The sequence below is a fragment of the Hyperolius riggenbachi genome, chromosome 11 (assembly GCF_040937935.1).
Source record: "Hyperolius riggenbachi isolate aHypRig1 chromosome 11, aHypRig1.pri, whole genome shotgun sequence".
Taxonomy (NCBI): domain Eukaryota; kingdom Metazoa; phylum Chordata; class Amphibia; order Anura; family Hyperoliidae; genus Hyperolius; species Hyperolius riggenbachi.
In genome coordinates, this window is record NC_090656.1 from 9,825,839 (window position 1) to 9,846,856 (window position 21,018).

The 21,018-nt window shown below is 45.9% G+C and overlaps 1 protein-coding gene across 3 annotated transcripts in view; it reads left to right on the forward strand.

Annotated features, from left to right (window-relative positions):
* The first annotated feature begins 6,437 nt into the window (after positions 1-6,437).
* The window catches only part of PDPR (pyruvate dehydrogenase phosphatase regulatory subunit), a 71,813-nt gene continuing 57,232 nt past the window's right edge, over positions 6,438-21,018 (forward strand). Inside the window, exons 1-3 of one of the 3 annotated variants that reach the window (XM_068259955.1) lie at positions 6,438-6,488; positions 16,870-17,110; positions 19,430-19,563. In XM_068259955.1, coding sequence (XP_068116056.1) covers positions 16,896-17,110; positions 19,430-19,563 — 349 coding nt within the window. In that variant the 5' untranslated portion in view covers positions 6,438-6,488; positions 16,870-16,895. The other 2 variants (XM_068259956.1, XM_068259954.1) reach the window with 2 other exon arrangements.

A 21,018-nucleotide genomic window follows, 5' to 3' on the forward strand; every position in this document is an offset into this window, starting at 1 on the left:
CTCTCAAAAGGTGTATTGACCTTGTCGCATTACGCACTGTGAACAACGAACGACTGCACCCAATCTGTGCCAGAATATTTCCAAATTATGGCATTATGTGGAATTAGGGTTCACTGGCTCTGGGCTTCAAAAGGACAGGCCTGGCGAATGTCTTTGGCTTTAATGGTTTGATGACCGGTCTGCTTTTCTAACTTGGCTATTAGTGTCTCTATGAAATAGGAACAAGGAATGCGAGGTGGATCAGCTTTTGGGTTGATTGTCCTCTCTCTAGGGAAGAATAAAGAAACAACCATTTCCCCAGAGCAGAGGCCTGGGCTGAAAGAAACATTGTTTAAAAAAAAAAAAAGCTAAGACTTATATGGATACTCCGAATCATGCATTGTATGCTCGATTTAGTGTGATTGTGCAGGTGGCACCAGCGAATCCATGACAAGGTGGTGGTTTTTCTACTGTTGCACATAAAGATGAAAAACTTACCTTATATCCTGATTCCAACCCCACACTTGTGTAGGTGACGTGGGATGAACTAACGCTGTGTAGGGGAGTATTATCAGCCTCTCACACAGCTGATATACTTCTCCTCCACCCTACATAGTTTGTTCCTAACGAGCACTCTCTAGCTGCGCTCGGGGACCGAATGGATGTCAAGTTTATCAGGTAACGTCACTGCGGTTATTCAGGAAGCCTGTAAAGGGGACCTTTAAAGGAATACTATCGATACCCAAGTGTCCTAAAGTGACAATGCACAAATAATGTCTAAGTAGCTGTGTAAACCTTTTCCTACTTTTCATGTTCAATATCAGAGGCAAAAGCTGTAATTAATTGAGGGTAGGATTTAGCTATATTGGGACAAATCAATTGCAGAAAGGGTGTCTGCTTCAATGCACAGCCAGAGTTGCATATCAGACTACAGAAAGCAAATATCAAACTCTGAAAGCAAAAACAGTATAAAAAGCTGTGACAATTAGTTACATTTCCTCTGCTCTCTTCAGACACTTCAGTCAGAAACACAGGACACAGGAGCTGCAGCTGTTGGGAGCTCTCTCTCTGTCACACACAGAGCTACACATAGAGTTACCTGATCAAGTGTGAGGGGAATTTCCCCTCTCCTCATGGCTCAGTCAACCGTCAGTTTTGGCGTCAGTAAAGTTTGAATGTATTTTGCTAACAGTAAACAAAGAAGTTGCTACTAAAATGTATACACCAGTACTTAGCAGCACTTCCCAAACAATTCCTGTGTTAATTGAAAAAATATGTGAATCGATAGTATTCCTTTAACCCAGGATTAAACTTCATCCCAATCAGTAGCCGACTCCCCCTTTCACAAATGTAGAAATGGTGGGAACAGTTCCATTGTTCAGAGATCTGCGCACACGGTGGCTAGTTTACTATTAGCATGAGTAAAGCTAGCCGTACATTATTTGATGTATGGCCAAATCAACCTTTCGATAGGAGTGTCTCTTCCAATTCCGCTTAAAGCATTCGGTAAGGTTTCCCGATTCTTCTTCAGCCTGCCGTTCCAGCAGAGGGTCCCTATACCAATTCTTCAAGATTTCACAGATGCTTCTCAAGGCTGTACTACCAGCGTTTACAAGCTTGAAGAGGATCTCTGGATCATCTAGAGCAGAGGTAGGGAACCTATGGCTCAGGAGCCAGATGTGGCTCTTCTGATGGCTACATCTGGCTCACAGACAAATCAGTAGGGTTGATTCTCTAAGCTACACCGCTCAAGCAGCGCAAGTAAAATTTTCAAAGTAGGCATGCTTCTGCTGTAGCATGCACTACTAACTTGTGCTACCTCAAAACTAACGGCCACTCCAATTGTCCCTCCCTGGACCATGTCAGGTCCAGTGACTTTGTAGGAAGAGATCCCTGCACTTTGATTTGGCACTTGACAGGCAGCCTATTGGGCCACAGTGTAGGGATCTCATCCTACAAAGTGAATCAACCCCCAAGTCAGCTAGCTAATTGTACAAGCTGTTAGTCAGTATTTCTCCTGTCTGGCTCTCGGGGAAATTGCTGATGTTGCTGAAACTCAAGAGAAGCTGAAGACGTGCCTGACACTTCCGCTGGCCGGCGGATCAACTGTATACACATCGCCATGGCAACAGGGGCGTGAGCCCTACTGTCCCAGTTTGAAACATATTGTATGGCTCTCACGGAATTACATTTTAAAATATGTGGCATTTATTGCTCTCTCAGCTAAAAAGGTTTCTGACCTCTGATCTAGAGGCTTCTAACTACTGAGGAAAGCTCCCCCCACCACCAAAATAAATACAAAAAAATACTACTGTATAATGTTAGTGTACTAAAGGCAAAACCGGCAACAAAAAACATACCTAGGTAGATTGAAGCCTCTTGTAGACAAGCGGCTCAGTGCTACTGTGCAGGTGCGGCTGTACTCACGCGGGTGCAGCATGATAACGTGTTCTTCAGGATGGTCCCAGGTGGTTGCAGCGGGGAGGGGTCAGGAGGACGTGGGAGGATCCAGAGGCTTTCTTCTACTTATGTGGGTATCTGGTCTTTTTGGCTAAGGTTTGCCTCGGGTTTACTTTAGGGCCCCTTATACACCAAATGCGTCAAGCAGCGTTAAATTGCATTGAAACGGACGCACTAATGCCATGTGACTTGCTATAGCGATACTTTTTCTCTGTTTGCAGCCCACACCTGCTGTGTTGTGATGCGGGATAACAATGGCGATGTGCCAACGCAGAGTTGCCGTGCATTGTGCGTCATGATGCACTAATGTTAACAAATCGCAACGCAAGTTTACATGACAAAATTGTGACTTAATCAGGGTGCATATTTAAACTCTGCAGGGGCATACAGAGCCATGGTGCTGCAGCCATTTTTATTTTTTTTATTATTACAGGTTGTCATGTGACAGGTTGAATATTTAACAACTGGAAAGCCCATGCCTGCCTTCACAGTGATGGTTTGGAGGGAGGTTGGCACTTGGCAAGTCATTGTGGAAATCACGGTTGGGTCTCATAGGGTTCTGGCGCTCTGAAATTGCCGCAGGAATCGTTCTGGTAGGCTTGGGCTCTTTTTGAATTGCCAAAATCTCAAGTCGGAAAATGAGAAAAAACAAAAAACCGAGCAGTAGTTCAGAATAGGGAGGGACAATCAGAGAGCCGGGACAAGGTCCTCCAGCACCCAAGGCTGAGACACCAAAGTGCGCCCCTCCATCCCTCCCACCCCAGCCGTCACACACTGATTGCTATTACACTAAGAGGCCTCTCCCCATCCCTCCCACCCCAGCCGTCACACACTGATTGCTATTACACTAAGAGGCCCCTCCCCATCCCTCCCACCCCAGCCATCACACACTGATTGCTATTACACTAAGAGGCCCCTCCTCCATCCCTCCCACCCCAGCCGTCACACACTGATTGCTATTAGAATAAGAGGCCTCTCCCCATCCCTCCCACCCCAGCCATCACACACTGATTGCTATTACACTAAGAGGCCTCTCCCCATCCCTCCCACCCCAGCCGTCACACACTGATTGCTATTACACTAAGAGGCCCCTCCCCATCCCTCCCACCCCAGCCATCACACACTGATTGCTATTACACTAAGAGGCCCCTCCTCCATCCCTCCCACCCCAGCCGTCACACACTGATTGCTATTACACTAAGAGGCCTCTCCCCATCCCTCCCACCCCAGCCGTCACACACTGGGTGATATTAGACTAAGAGGTGTCCCAGGGCCCCCAACACCTTAATCTCTACAGGATCTTTTCAAAAAATTAGCATATTGTGATAAAGTTCGTTATTTTCTGTAATGTACTGATAAACATCAGACTTTCATATATTTTAGATTCAAATACACACAACTGAAGTCGTTCAAGCCTTTTATTGTTTTAATATTGATGATTTGGGCATACAGCTCATAAAAACCCCAAATTCCTATCTCAAAAAATTAGCATATCATGAAAAGGTTCTCTAAACGAGCTATTAACCTAATCATCTGAATCAATGAATTAACTCTAAACACCTGCAAAAAATTCCTGAGGCTTTTAAAAACTCCCAGCCTGGTTCATTACTCAAAACCGCAATCATGGGTAAGACTGCCGACCTGACTGCTGTCCAGAAGGCCATCATTGACACTCTCAAGCAAGAGGGTAAGACACAGAAAGACATTTCTGAACGAATAGGCTGTTCCCAGAGTGCTGTATCAAGGCACCTCAGTGGGAAGTCTGTGGGAAGGAAAAGGTGTAGCAGAAAACGCTGCACAACGAGAAGAGGTGACCGGACCCTGAGGAAGATTGTGGAGAAGGACAGATTCCAGACCTTGGGGCACCTGTGGAAGCAGTGGACTGAGTGTGGAGTAGAAACATCCAGAGCCACCGTGTACAGGTGTGTGCCGGAAATGGGCTACAGGTGCCACATTTCCCAGGTCAAGCCACTCTTGAACCAGAAACAGCGGCAGAAGCGCCTGACCTGGGCTACAGAGAAGCAGCACTGGACTGATGCTCAGTGGTCCAAAATAATGTTTTCAGATGAAAGCAACATTTGCACGTCATTCGGAAATCAAGGTGCCAGAGTCTGGAGGAAGACTGGGGAGAGGGAAATGCCAAAATGCCTGAAGTCCAGTGTCAAGTACAGGTCAGGCGCTTCTGCAGCTGTTTCTGGTTCAAAAGTGGCTTTATCTGGGGAATGCGGCACCTGTAGCCCATTTCCTGTACATGCCTATACACTGTGTCTCTGGATGTTTCTACTCCAGACTCAGTCCACTGCTTCCACAGGTCCCCCAAGGTCTGGAATCGGTCCATCTCTGCAATCTTCCTCAGGGTCCGGTCACCTCTTCTCGTTGTGCAGTGTTTTCTGCCACACGTTATCCTTCCCACAGTCTTCCCACTGAGGTGCCTTGATACAGCACTCTGGGAAACGCCTATTGGTTCAGAAATTTCTTTCTGTGTCTTACCCTCTTGCTTGAGGGTGTCAATGATGGCCTTCTGGACAGCAGTCAGGTCGGCAGTCTTACCCATGATTGCGGTTTTGAGTAATGAACCAGGCTGGGAGTTTTTAAAAGCCTCAGGAATTTTTTGCAGGTGTTTAGAGTTAATTCATTGATTCAGATGATTAAGTTAATAGCTCGTTTAGAGAACCTTTTCATGATATGCTAATTTTTTGAGATAGGAATTTGGGGTTTTTATGAGCTGTATGCCCAAATCATCAGTATTAAAACAATAAAAGGCTTTGAACTACTTCAGTTGTGTGTAATGAATCTAAAATATATGAAAGTCTAATGTTTATCAGTACATTACAGAAAATAATGAACTTTATCACAATATGCTAATTTTTTGAAAAGATCCTGTAGTTATCTGGCTTGCAGTCACTGCCATGTATTGCCTCTTATTTTATCTGCTTCAAACACAATATGGGAATGATAGCTGAGTAAGTTGTGCGCCCCCCTCCTACACTGCGCCCTGAGGCTGAAGCCTTTCTCGCCTCTGCCTTGAGGCCGGAGCCTCTCTCACCTCTGCCCCACGCCCCCTCCTACACTGCGCCCTGCCCTCTCCTACACTGCACCCTGAGGCTGGAGCCTCTCTCTCCTCTGCCCCGCCCTGTGCCCCCTCCTACACTGCGCCCTGAGGCTGGAGCCTCTCTCCTCTGCCCTGAGGCCGGAGCCTCTCTCGCCTCTGCCCCGCGCCCCCTCCTACACTGCGCCCTGAGGCTGGAGCCTCTCTCGCCTCTGCCCCGCCCTGTGCCCCCTCCTACTCTGCGCCCTGAGCAGGAGCCTCTCTTGCCTCTGCCTGGCCCTGATCAATCAATGAGATGTCAATCATTTTGAGTTAATGCAGGGTTATGCACCTTGAAAATGGACCAATCAATATTTACCTCAGCAGGATATTATTAGTTCATTTTCAAGCTGAATAAATTTGCATACAATATTTCCATAAGGCTGCGACAACTCAAAATTATTTTCATCTAATTTACTATCTGAGTTCAGAGTGGTCAATCAGAATCCATGTTCCTGACACCCTGCATTGTTATTATTCCTCCTTCACGCCCCTCAGTCCTGTTTATACGGTTGCTACGCGACTGCGGCAGCTCCGCCCCATCCCGCTATAGAAAAGGGCGTGTTCCCAGGTTTGCACCTCTGTTGTGTGACGTTTATTGGATCCTCCCACTTTGATGTTGGGTCCTTCGTGACAGCGAATGCTAGTTTTGTTGTCATGGTAACATAACTCGGGAGTGGCCTCACGCATGTGACGACGCCAACCAATAGCGCGCAGCCTGGCCGCAGCAGCTCCCAGCTGATTGGACGCTGCGGCGCACGGACCACGTGCTGCAGCTAAACACAGCCGTGGGGCGGGTCTGGCACGAGGGCGCTGATTGGTCAGCTGAGGGGGACCGGCGCGTTCAAGCACACGCTTGCTCGTCCCCGTGGGTATGCTCATGCTGTACTCAGTGCGCCTGCGCAGTGATGCCTTAGCGCGCTTCCCAAACTCTGGATAGAGAGGCAGTCACGTGACACTGGTACATTCCCCCTCCTCTCTTGTTTTCTGCCGCCGCCTCCTTCTCCAGGTTATATGTATGTCGTGGGAGCTGTGTGCCTAGCTGGTAAACTAGAGGGGGCGTGTCTGGTGCTGTACCATGTGACGGTCCTTCCGCACGGGAGCGCGGAGACGCGCAGAGGGGCAGCATTGCGCAGGCGCGCTGTGGAGGCACATTCTCGGGGGCGCACAGTGGGGCAGCATTGCGCAGGCGCGCTGTGGAGGCACATTCTCGGGAGCGCGCGCGCAGGTAGTGGGATTGAGGTCTGTGTGTGTGACGTCAGTAGAGAGGACTCCGCGCTGTGTGAGGAGAGACGTGAGCGGAGAGGTCAGGGGTTACAGCGACTGTCGCCCTCTGTTCCGGGGCTGAGTGTGAGTGTCTGTGGCGGCGGGTGGGGAGGCTGCGGGTATGTCATGTGACTGGGGCCCCTCAGCAGTGTGTAGCATGCTGTGTATTATATGTATGTGTCAGAGCTGCCCCTCCCCCTCCCATATTATTCTGTATTATAGTGCATTCTCTATACCATTGTTTCTTATAGGACACCTGTAATGAGAGGTATATGGAGGCTGCCATATTTATTTCCATTTAAGCAATACCAGTTACCTGGCTATCCTGCTGATCTTCTGTCTCTAATACTTTCAGCCATAGCCCCTGAACAAGCATGCAGCAGATCAGGTGTTTCTGACATTATTGTCAGATCTGAGAAGATTAGCAGCATGCTTGTTTCTGGTGTGATTCAGCCACTACTGCAGCCAAATAGATCAGCAGGGCTGCCAGGCAACTGGTATTATTATTATTATTTATTGTATTTATAAATACAATAAATAATAATAATACAAGTTTATTGTATTTATAAAGCGCTAACATATTACGCAGCGCTGCGTCTGGACTTGTATTGCTTAAAAGGAAATCAATATGGCAGCCTCCATATACCTCTCACTACAGTTCTTCTTTAAAGAGACTCTGTAACAAAATTTTCAGCCTTAGTTCTTAACCTGCCTGGCGTTCTATTAAGATCGCCAGGGAGGCTGCGGGAGGTTTTTTTTTAAATAAAATAAAAACTATTTCATGCAGCCAACTGAAAGTTGGCTGCATGAAAGCCCACTAGAGGGCGCTCCGGAGGCGTTCTTCCGATCGCCTCCGGCGCCTAGAATAAACAAGGAAGGCCGCAATGAGCAGCCTTCCTTGTTTTGCTTACATCGTCGCCATAGAGACGAGCGGAGTGACGTCATGGACGTCAGCCGACGTCCTGACGTCAGCCGCCTCCGATCCAGCCCTTAGCGCTGGCCGGAACTTTTTGTTCCGGCTACGCTGGGCTCAGGCGGCTGGGGGGACCCTCTTTCGCCGCTGCTCGCGGCGCGGCGGCGATCAGGCAGCACACGCGGCTGGCAAAGTGCCGGCTGCGTGTGCTGCTTTTTATTTGAGCCAAATCGGCCCAGCAGGGCCTGAGCGGCAGGCTCCGGCGGTACTGGACGAGCTGAGCTCGTCCAGACCGCTCAGCAGGTTAAATCCTAGAAGTTCCTTTGCCTGTTCTAATGTGCTCTTAGACAAGACAAATAACATTTATATTGCGCTTTTCTCCTTGCGGACTCAAAGCGCCAGAGCAGAGCAGCAGCCACTAGGGCGCGCTCTATTGGCAGTAGCAGTGTAAGGGAGACTTGCCAAAGGTCTCCTACTGAATTAGTGCTGGCTTACTGCAGCCTCTCCTAATTGCACAGTGGCTGTATTATCTCTGTTATATGATCTAATCTTCTCTCCTCTGTCGGGCTGAGGCAGTCAGGCTGGAATGTGCTGTGCTGCTTGTGATTGGATAGAAGCTATACACACCCTCTCCGGGCCCCCTGCACACTCTGTATGACTCACACACTCTGCTTATGTGAGCCTATCACAAGCTGGGTAGTTTGTAAACACTGCCTAAAACTGTTAATTACAAGCCAGGATTGCAGCAGAGAGTGGCAGAAGCAGCACAGAGGGGCCCAGGAGAAAATAAGGAATAGAATGGTATGCTTTTTGCTGTAAAAATTTTAGAGTACAGATTCTCTTTAATGAGAAGCCGAGAATTGTTTATCAAATCTCAATTGGACACAGAGGCATGCTCTGTGTACAATGACCTGCCTCTGTGTTCTTCTATTGTGCCTCCAGTAATACCCCCCTCTCCCCCAGCCTCTGCTGTCCCCTCTTAAAGGAGTCATCAGGCAATATACATAAAATAAGTGCTACTTACTGGGGACTTCCTCCAGCCCCAAGCTCCCAGCATGTCCCTCGCCGCAGCTCCGTCCTGGTCCCCGGCGATGTCGTCAGGGTGACCTCCAGGTCAGCCTGTACTGCGCCTGCGCAAGCAGCGCTGTCAATCACCGGCACGTGGGTCGGAGTGGACTGCGCAGGTGGTAGTAGTTCTGCGCAGTTCGCTCCGGCTCACGTGGCGGTGATTGACAGCGCCGCTCGCGCACGCACAGTACAGGCCGACCTGGGGGTCGCCCTGACGTCATCGCAGGGGACCGGGACGGAGCTGTGGCGAACGGCTGAAGGGAGAGCTGCAGCGAGGGACATGCTGGGAGCTTGGGGCTGGAGAAAGCCCCCGGTAAGTACCACTTATTTTATGTATATTGCCTGATGACTCCTTTAAAAAAAAGCACCAGGCTAGCAACAATCTGCTTGTCGCTAGCCTGCTATTTACCTGCGGCTGTCGCTAATTGCTGCTCCCCCGCCTCCTGTATTGCACAACTCTCCTGCCTGTGTCCCTTCCCTCCCCGCCTCTGTAAGCTTCCACCAATCAGAAGCTAAGCCACGACCCAGGAAGTACTTACATGCGATGAGCGACAAGCACAGGTAAATAGCAGGCTAGCGAGATGCAGATTGTCGCTAGCCTGGTGCTTTTTTTTAAGGGGGGGGGACAGCAGAGACCGGGGGGGGGGGGGGGCTGGAGTCACAATAGAAGAACACAGAGGCAGGTCATTGTACACAGAACATGCCTCTGTGTGCTGTTAAGATTTGACAAACACATCTTGGGTTCTCTTTAAACAATACCAGTAGCCTGGCAGCCCTGCTGAACCTCTAACACTGTTAGCCGTAGACTCTGAACAAGCATGCAGCAGATCAGGTGCTCTGACTAAAGTCTGCTGCATGCTTGTTTCAGGTGTGTGATTCGGATACTACTGCAGTCAAAGAGATTTGCAGGACAGCCAGGTAACTGGTATTGAATAAAAGGAAATAAATATGGCAGCCTCCATATACCTTTCACTTCTTCAGTTGTCCTTTTAAGATTCTATTGGCATGTTCTTATCTTCAAAGCTTGTGCTCAATAAGTACCCCTGGTTTTGTGAGATTATCTCAAGTACCACTCAACACAAACACTGTCATTGTTTCTAAATTTCTAAGAATTCGTAATTGATTTTAATTAGCTTAAATACTATATTGGTGTTGTTTTGTAGGATTTCAAATTTTCAAGCATTTAATGTTTGTTTTTTTAATATACTTTATTAACTATATCAAGCCTGAATGGCCACTGGGCCTATCAGAAGTACCCCTTGCTGAGAACCCAGGGTCTATACTGTATATTTTCTCTGTATATGTCAAAGCTGAGGTGCAGCACTGCCCCCCTTATGCCGTATTATTCTGTATTATATAGTAGAGTCTCTATACTGTATATTAAGTCTTTTACCATACAGCCTTTGTATGTGTCACAGCTGGGTGCAGGCTGGTACTGCCCCCTTTACATTCTATTATGCTGTATTTTATATTACATTCTCTTTATTATACATTATCATTATTACTATATTCTCTTCCAGGGTGTCATTGTATGTGTCAGAGCTGGGCTACTGCTTTGTCTCACATATACCAGGATTCCCCAACCTTTTTTCGGCCTGGAGACCGCTATCCAGACCAAACTTTTCCCTAAGGACCGGGGATGTGCGGCGGTGTCATGGTGGTTTCCGTGGGGGAGGGGAAGAGGGTCAGGTGTGGCGGCAAAATGATTTGGAGTCCATTGGTATGTAGGTAGCCAGGTACAGGTAGGGTATCTAGGTGTAGCTGCCCCAGTAGACTGAGTATAGTTGCCCCAGTGGGAATATAGTTGCCAGAGCATAGGTAGTATAGTTACCCCAGTGGGAGTATAGATGCCCCAGTATAGAGAGTATAGTTGCCCCAGTATAGCTAGTTGCTATAGCTATAGTTGCCCCAGTATAGGGAGTATAGTTGCCTGTGGCCACCGCTGTGTTACCTTAGCTGGCGTCGCTTCCTCTTTTACATTGCCTGGTCAGCCCCCTCCTTCAGGCCCCATCTTCTTTTACAGCAGTGCGTCTCCCGGCTGCAGTGAATAGGCAGGAAGCAGGAGAGCAGCTTCCTGTAGCGGCGATGGATATCGACGTTACCAGGGGAACCGCTGCCCTGCTTCCTGCCTCTTCACAGCAGCCGGTAGACGCACTGCTGTAAAAGAAGACGGGGCCTGAAGGAGGGGACTGACCAGGCAATGTAAAAGAGGAAGCGACTGCCAGCTAAGGCAACACAGCGGCGGGAGGAGGGAGAGGCCAGACCCGCGGACCAGCTGCAAACGGCCCACGGACTGGCAGTGGGCTGCGGACCAGGGGTTGGGGACCCAGGACATATACCCTATGTACATTCTCTATAATTTATCCTTTCCCATGCAGCCTTTGTATATGTGGGATCTGGGGATCCAGCACTGTCCTGTCTACGTATTATACAGTATTACGCTATATCACAATTATTATACTGTGTAATATATTCTACCATGAAGACACTTGTGTGTTCAGTACTGCCCCCCCCCCCCCCCCCATTTCATAATTTACAGTGTTGCATCATTTTGTTATTGTGTATCACATTTGTTGTGTTTTTTATATACACAGGCGGTCTCCTACTTACAAACAGGTTCAGTGAAAATGTTTGTAAGTTGAGACCCATGTTAAATTTATTGAAACCTAGATTAATGATTTGCTTTCGACTCTGTATTTGGACATATGTTGTTGTTTTTTTCATGTTCTTTTAAAAGTCTTAAACTACTTATAACAGTTTATACAATACTGTAACATTTCACAACAAAAATGTGTTATAATAACAGTATTGTGTATTCTGTGCATGGAAACCGCTCTGTATCTCTGAAGCGTTGTAACTCAAGTGAGTAAGTAGGAGAGTGTCTGTATTGATTAAAGAGACACTGAAGCGAAAAAAAAAATGATATAATGAATTGGTTGTGTACTATGAATAATTACTAGAAGATTAGCAGCAAAGAAAATATTCTCATACTTTTATTTTCAGGTATATAGTGTTTTTTCTAACATTGCATTATTCTATAATATGTGCAGATTACACAACACTCAGCATTCAAAATGATTCTTTCAGAGCAGTCTGTGAAGTAATGACCTCTCCTCTAGCAGAGGAAAAGTAAACAGTCCAGGAACAGTTGAGATAATAAAAGTCAGATAACAGTCCTCTCCACCACTAGCTTAATAGCTTTTTCGCATAGAGATAACAACTGGAGTTTCTCAACTCTTCCTGCACTGGAAACAATTAGACTGATGTATCTGATCTTAATGTTTTATTTCTTAGCTGTACTACACATACAAATCATAATATCATAATTTTTTTTTCGCTTCAGTGTCTCTTTAAATGCTGTATGTCAGGGCTGGGTTGGATGTGTACCCCTGTTCCCTCTACATTATATTATTATTATTATTATTATTTTGTGTGCTAGAGGTGGTTGTGCATCACTTGCCTCTATATTTATATAACCCTGTATTATCATTTTGATCATTTTTCTGTATTAGGTACTGGGTGCTAAAAAGCGCCCGGCAGGTGCAGGAGAGCAGCTGACAGGCGGTGACTTCACCGCTTCTCAGCTGCCTGTGGGAAAGGACCCTTACCCTACCTTTAAAGGACAACTGTAGCAAGAGGTATATGGAGGCTGCCATTTTATTTCCTTTTAACAATACCAGTTGCTTGGCTGTCCTGCTGATCCTCTGCCTCTAATACTTTTAGCCACAGACCCTGAACAAGCATGCAGCAGATCAGGTGTTACTGGCATTATTGTCCGATGTGACAAGATAAGCTGCATGCTTGTTTCTGGTGTCATTCAGACACTACTGCAGACAAATAGATCATCAGGACAACCAGACAATCTGTATTTTTTAAAATGAAATGAATATGTCAGCCTTTGTATCCCTCTCACTGCAGTTGTCCTTTAAGGATGCTTCTGTATTGGGGCAAAAAAACTAGTTTACTATAACAGAAGTTGTATTATGTCCATGTTTACTATACCAGGAGCTACTCGCATGTACTTATGATGGTGCTTGGCCAGGACATGGACACTCAGTGGCTGAATGGAGTAATGGTTAAGGGCTCTGCATCTGACACAGGAGACCTGGGTTCGAATCTCTGCTCTGCCTGTTCAGTAAGCCAGCACCTATTCAGTAGGAGACCTTGGGCAAGACTCCCTAACACTGCTACTGCCTATAGAGCACGTCCTAGTGGCTGCAGCTCTGGCGCTTTGAGTCCCCAGGAGAAAAGCGCTATTATAGCAATCTAAATGTTCTGTGTTTGTATACCAGGAGTTTTACTTTGTCAGAGTTTACTATAACAAGATTGTACGGTATTCCCCATTGTTATCACTGTGGATACAATGGTGCCCATACATGGTGCAATTTTTTTTTTTTATTAGATAATTTTGGATTATTCCATTAGATTGAATTTAAAGATTTTTCCAACATGTCCGATCAGATTTTAATTTAAAACAAAAAAGGGATAATATTCGTTTTTCTTGATCGGAAAAAAATGTATTTTAAACGTTCATTCGATTCGATCGTTTTGGTCGAATAAATGGGAAAATTGAACGCTTTTAAATTGTACCGTGAATGGGCACCTTAAGAGGTAGATGGAAGTAGCGGTGAACTGTCTGTACTTTGGCTTATGTTATCGCTGTGTGTGTCACATAATATCTCTGCTTGATGAAGGCCTAGGACAATACCTACTTGTCTGTTTATATGTCATCACTGTGAGGCCGAGGTGCAGGATTGGCACCTCTCCATCACATTCTGTATTATGTTTTTAAGTTGAGGACTTCAGACTGAATTTTTATTTTTACAATTAGGATAGTGAGAAAGGGTTCTTATTTCTGCAGGTTTGAATTGCTGTCTTTGCTCCAGCTGGGAATAGATGCAATCACTTCTTGTTTGGGGAAGTGGATCCCAGAGGGCAGGAAGTGAAGTAAGGACTCTGCTATGCTGTGATAACAATTGCTAACAGGGCACACAGAGAGGAATACGGCTGGGGGCGGGTGCACACCAAGAGCGCTTCTAAGCGCTTTTTAAAACGCTAGAGCTTGGCTAATGTTTTTTAATGGGATGGATCACACCAGAATGATGTGATTTCCCCCCCCCCCCCCCCCCCCCAAAGAAACGCAGGTGCTGCAGCATTTCGGAGGCAATTCAGACTCAATGTTAAAGGGAACCTTAACTGAGAGGCATGTGGATGTTTTTTTTTTAAACAATACCAGTTGCCTGGCAGCCCTGCTGATCTCTTTGGCTGCAGTAGTGGCTGAATCACAACCCTGAAACAAGCATGCAGCTAATCCGGTCTGACTTCAGTCAGAGCACCTGATCTGCATGCTTGTTCAGGGGCTGTGGCTGAAAGTATTAGAGACACAGGATCAGCAGGAGAGTCAGGCAACTGGTAAGGCCCCGTTCACACTGCACGCGTTTCCAGCCGCGTTTTGGAAACGCGTGCAGGTGGCCGACACGCACGACATCAGACATTGCATAGAGTGCAATGTCTGATGTTCACACTGCATGTGGTCCGGGAACGCATGCTGCACGCATTTTTTGCAAAAACGCGTGGCTGTCCCATTCACTTTTTAGTGATGGGATCAGCCACGCAACGCATACAAACGCGGATGGCGTGCGTTCGTACGCGTTGCGTTTCACGTGCGTGCCCGTCCGCATTTGTAATGTGAACGAGGCCTAACACAGGTCTATCTAGCAGTATGATTTTTAGGCTAGGTGCACACTTAGCAGAAACGCTAGCGTTGCGGAAAACGCTGCGTTGTTGCCGCTAATGGAAGTCTATGGGCTGCAGGAAAAAAAAAATATATCAAAAATGCATATGCCTTTTCAGTAACTCTGGTTTTGTTGCATAGTACGCAAAAACGCATCAAATGCGCACATAATGAAAGTCAATGGAAACGCAATGGTATGCGGTTTTCATGCCTTTTTCTATGCATTTTTGTAAAAAAAAACTGGTACAAACATCACCAATATATAACACACAACCGTCTGGGCACGCAATCACCTAACGGCCTGAACAAGGACTTTAGTCTAAAATGCACAATATATGGGGGAAGAGGTGTATGTACTATAAAACCATTAAAAACAGAATAAACTAGAAAAAGGTTGAGGTAGCCTACCTCAGTGACGAAAACTTTTGTGTAAACAAAGAGTTTTTATTTTGCACAGGCACCACGTTTCGCTGGTCTGAGTCGCTTCCTCAGGCCAATAAAAGTGCCAATTGAAAAAAAGCCTTCCAGAATAGAGAGACTCTCTTGTGACCAGGGCTGTGGAGTCGGAGTCGGGCAATTTTGGGTGCCTGGAGTCGGAGTCGGAGTCGGGAAAAAATGCACCGACTCCAACTCCTAATGAATTTGTAACTGTAATTAAAATAGAAAATATGATAAAATGTTCTATTTCTCAGATAATAGTCATTAAAAATAATATATATATACAGTATATATACAGTAGTAGCTGTGCTTAGTCCACAAAAATGAAATAAACCAATCAAAATTAGTTACTTGTGCTGCTTCTATAATGCAGTCCCCGTATTTTTAAGGTCAGATATACATATCTGATTGTGACTGTACAGTATATATGATGTGTACACAGGAATCTCTTATATATACTAAATAACATCTATGCTGTAAGAATAAAGACTGATGTGTAGCTGTGTCACTAATAGAGATGGTCAATGAGATGGAAATAATTCTGCACTGATGCTGATTTATGCAAATGTATGCACTCCCTTTGCTGATGAAATCAAATAATTTGATATGTTGTTAAAATTTGGTTTGGTGACTACAAATTAAAGGGTAACTGAGACGGATGAAAAGTAAAGTTTTATACATACCTGGGGCTTCCTCCAGCCCCCTTCAGGCTAATCAGTCCCTCGCTGTCCTCCACCACCCGGATCTTCTGCTATGAGTCCTGGTAATTCAGCCAGTCAGCACTGTCCGGCCGCATGCCGCTCCCACAGCCAGGAACATTCTGCACCTGCGCAATAGTGCTGCACAGGTGTAGTATGCTCCTGGCGGCGGAGTGTGCGCATGCACACTACGCCCGACTGGCTCAAGTACCTGGACTCATAGCAGAAGATCCAGGTGGTGGAGGAGTACAACGAGGGACTGATTATCCTGAAGGCGGCTGGAGGAAGCCCCAGGTATGTATAAAACTTTAATTTAATCTGTCTCAGGTTTACTTTGTTACACAGTAGTACTATACTCTACATATGCACTCCCCACAGAGCTGCAGGGAATCCACGGAGAATGCTGTGCACATTGAACACAGAGGTGTTGTCTGTTTACAATCTCCTCATTCCCCTGCAGAGTACCTGCACATCATTCTTACATGTACCCACACTTACATTGCCTAGGGCCTGATAGATGTTCTTTGCTCCGGTTTGTACCTTTTACAAGTACTCTTACCAAGGACTAGTTTTAGTCTAAAGGGAATAAATATAGTAGTCTACATATCCTTCTTACTTCAGTTGTCTTGTAACATTCCTAAGCGTTGGCAGTTAAGAGACGAATTTCATGTTACATACTTTTAATCAACAAAATTGTAATATGCAAATTAGATGAGTCGGAGTCGGTGGAATCCTAAACTGAGGAGTCGGAGTCGGTGGATTTTTGGACCGACTCCACAGCCCTGCTTGTGACTATGGCTAAGCTGCTCTCTTTGGAATGGGTTAATGTGTGAGCTTAAGCTTATGCCCACCCACTTGAAGAATTCCTCTGATATCATTGATTGAGTCCAGATTGGTGCTGCATAGATTGGACTGTTTATGGAGCCTCATCTGTGACATTGAAGCTGAGGCCTCTAGATTTACGAATTTTGTTGGTGTGTGGATTACACAGGCTCTTCCTGGCTCTCCAGTGTTAGTAAATCAGGGTGGCTGTGTCACAGTGGTGTCAGATGCTGCACATAATGTCCCCTCAAGGTTGGTTAGCTGTGTGTTGGGACACATATAGTAACAGAGCTGTGTCCTGTCTTCAGGATTCCTTTCTCAGGGGAAGGAGGGGGGGGGGGGGGGGATCGCAGACGGGCAGCAGCCAGTGTTGTGGATTCATCTTGTCTTCCTCTCCCTGCAGACTCCTCGCTGGCATCGACCTTCACCATGCACGCCCGCCTGCTGGCTGACTTCCGAGGCCACATACGATGGCGAGGCTGGCGGTGCAGGTGCCCCCAGCAGCGAGCGTCCTCCATGGTGGCCCAGCCTCTGCCACCTCGCGCCCAAGTGGTTATCTGTGGAGGTGGCATCATGGGAGCTTCCGTGGCCTATCACCTGACTAAACTGGGCTGGCGGGACATCCTGCTGCTGGAGCAGGGCAGGTAAGCAGATAGCCCTCTCTGCTGGAAGACTGTGCACAACCTTTCCCTCTCCTCTCATTGGCTGCTGAGATGACCCCTCCCCTCAGACAGTTCCTCTGTAACTTCAAAGTATCAGAGAGTGGGCACCCGTATGTCTTCCAATGTCTGAGACATTTTTCTGGAGTACTGTGAGGCCTGGAACCCACTAGAAAGCGATATCGCTAGCGATTTGTGGTAGTGCTTTGCAAGCGATTTCCCTGCTCCTGGAAACACTCCCAAAATGCTGCTTGTCCTGCGATTGCAATTTGACCTATCACTTTAGTGGAATTTGTCCCATCCATTTACATTAGCAGAGCGTTTGGGAGATCACTAGCAATTTAAAGCACTCCCTAAACGCTAAAAAAAAACCCGCTCTAGTGGGTTACAGGCCTGACCCTGATTCAACTCATATTTTTCCTCCTCATTTTCTCCTTGGAGATCATTTTTCGTCTTTGTAAAATAACTTTTCAGTAATTGGAAAACATAGGTGAAGAAGTACTGCCACAATTATTCTCAGTATTTTCTGGCTTGCTGGAGGCTTAAAGACACATTTTATTCATATCCGTAAAAATATCACGTAGGAGAAAACTTAAAGGACAACTGTAATGAGAGGTAAGCTGCCATATTTATTTCCTTTTAAATAATACCAGTTGCCCGGCTATCCTGCTGGTCCTCTGCCTCTAATGCTTTTAGCCATAGCCCCTGAACAAGCATGCAGCAGATCAGATGTTTCTGACATTGTTGTCAGATCTGACAAGATTAGCTGCATGCTTGTTTCTGGTGTTATTCAGACACTACTGCACCCAAAGAGATCAGCAGGACTGCCAGGCAACTGGTATTGTTTAACAGGAAAGAAATATGGCAGCCTCCATGTACCTCTCACTTCAGTTGTCCTTTAAAGTGTACATGAAGGGAAAATAGTGCGCCTATGAGGTACCCGTCTCAGGAGGGGGGGGGGGGGGGATCCTCTGGATTTTGGTGAGGCTTCCCCTGTTGTCCTCCATCAGGCTATTCCAGCGCTGGGAAAAGCTGCTTGTTGATGGTTTGAGCATGCTCACTAGGACGACACACTCAAGCTCCAACGGGAACATTGCTTATTTTTTTGTACAATATTAATTTTGGCATTTTTTTAGCCAGTGTTTGCCCATTGTAAAATCTTTCCTCTCCCTGATTTACACTCTGAAACGTATCACTTGTGACATTTTAGTCTTGCCAGGGGATCTCTGTGGAATGTTTTTTTTTTCGGAGAATTTGAAAACAATGCTCTAGGAGGATAATTCCACATAGCTAAACAGCCTAAGCTAAGCATCACTGGGAGGGCAGTGCTAAATACTAATATGCAGCAATAGAAAGATACAGGAGGTGTTTCCGATGCTGAGACCAGGACCATTACTGTACGGGCCCAGACACACTATAAGCGCTTTTCTGAGCGCTTTTTTGGCCTCCAGAGCTTTCTGAGAGATTTGTTTTAAAAACATTGACTTACATTAAAATCTCGGCAAAATCGTGATTGCGGTAAAATGGTGCAATTTTAATGTAAGTCAATGGGAGAGTTTTTTTAAAAAGCTCTCAGAAAGCTCTGGAGGCCAAAAAGTGCTCAGAAAAGCGCTTACAGTGTGTCTGAGCCCTTAGGATTTGTTCACAGCGTTTGCGATTTTGTGAGTGATTTTTTTTTTATAAGCGCTTACCAGCGTGCTATGTTTTTTCTAAGCGCTTTTGCAGATCGATTTGTTTTTGTTTTTTTTTTCACTTCCTGACGCAAGTCAGGAAGTGAACTCTTTGACCAGGAAATAATTAAATACAATGTATTTATTCTTAAAAGCGCTGGGGAAATTGCTATACAAAGTACTTTTTCAAGCGTTTTGCGATTTCCTTATACCTTCAATTGAGGCAAATCACCCCAAAAATGGTACAGGCAGCGCTTTGGTGAGCGGATCGGAATTGAACCACTCAGATGTGAACGCTTTTAGGGCGATTTTGAAAAACGCCAGTGCTTAAAAAAAGGCGGGAACGCCCTACATGTGACCAATCCCTAAAAGTGGGTCTCCTGATTTGCTGCATTCTACTATGTCACTACAGGACCTCTTTAACCTCTTCATGATGCCTGACCCTAAAATCCAATAACTGAATGGCAGCTCCCAAGTAACCCTAATAAGTACGCCTTTAGGTGATGGTTATTACAATATTGAGGATCATTATGACATTTTGTAAAAGTTGACAGTACATTTCCTGGGCTGTGGTGTACTGATTGTATGTGTGCTGATAACCAGCAGTGACTCCATCGCTCCTTCTCTCTTCCAGGCTGGGCGCCGGGTCCACGCGGTTCTGTGCCGGGGCCGTCAGCACGGTCAAACACATTTCTATAGAGACCGAAATGGCCGATTACTCCAACAAACTCTACCAGCTGCTGGAGGCCGAGACAGGAGTGCCAACAGGTGAGGCGGACTTAAATCCGTGAGCTCTTCCAAACTCCGCTACAAACTCTGTATCCCCCCCCCCCCCCCCTATTTATACAGCAGTTTATCCACTGATTTATGTATCCTGTCTAAAAATCAATCTGGCAACATCTGACTTTGTAATTCTGTGGCAAACTTGTGTCACGTGACCGCCGGAGGCACTTCCTCTTCCAGGCTTCCTGCCATAGCTCCGCCCAGCAACCACAACTCAATGTGGAGTTCATTCACTAAGGTTGGAAAACATAAGTCATACAACAAACCTGGACTGAGCTTTTTAAAACATGTCTGTTGTATAAAAGAGGTTTTCAGCCCTTGTCTGAGTCGTATCAGAATATAGGGAGGATGGATACAGTAAAACCGCTTACACAGTACATCCTGGGGGTGACAAGGCGGTTTAAAAAAAATGGGAATTAGAGGACTGACCTTCATCCCAACCTGTAGCCGATACCCCACGAGAAGTCTCTACCTGTTCTCAGATTGATTATCGGGGACATCTGTGTGGCTGATATTGGGCTCTATTCACAAAACTTCTAATAAATGACTTATGTATCACCTAATTGATAAAAATAACCTTTTAGCACATTTACAAGCAAAATAATCTCGCAAATTAAGTTGTTCCTGGTTAACTTCATTTCAACATTACTTTTCTTACTTTAAAGGGACTCCGAGCAGTGCAGAAACTATGGGAAGATGCATATCATTTTAAAGCTCTCTTTCTCCTCCTTCCAATGATATATAAACCGCCGCCCTACGCCTTTTAGTTTTCGCTATTTTCACGATTGAAATTGCCGCGGCTGTGATTTCAATCGCGAAAATAGAGAAAACTAAAAGGCGTAGAGCGACGATTTAGGTGCCGCCAGAAAGAGGAGAAAGAGAGCTTTAAAATGATATCCATCTTTCCATAGTTACATTGTATTACACAGGGCGACTTTTTCTGCTGAATGGAGCTGCTGACTTTAGGAAAAAGTTGCCCTGTGTAATACAATGTAACTATGGAAAGATGGATATCATTTTAAAGCTCTCTTTCTCCTCTTTCTGACGACCCCTAAATCGTCGCCCTACGCCTTTTAGTTTTCTCTATTTTCGCGATCGAAATTCAAAATATTGTCAGAACTGGAAGGGATTGCTGTAAGAAGAAAATGGAGAGCTTCTGAGAGGAACTGACGGTGAGGTAAGTATGTAAAATTAATTTACAGCTACGTCATGTGTTTATTTTAAATAATTTTACTCACTTCAGGTTCCCTTTTAAAATGTAACATAGATCAGGTGAATACAGAGGGAAACTGGTGAAAAAGCTTTTTGAGTCCTGCCCATTATGGTGAAGCCCCTCCCACAGTGTGATGTCAGGGCCAAGGTCATGACAGCTGTCTGTGAACCTAGTTGCATTGTGGGAAATAACAGCTGTTTCCAGTTGTCAAGCAAGCAGTATCTCCC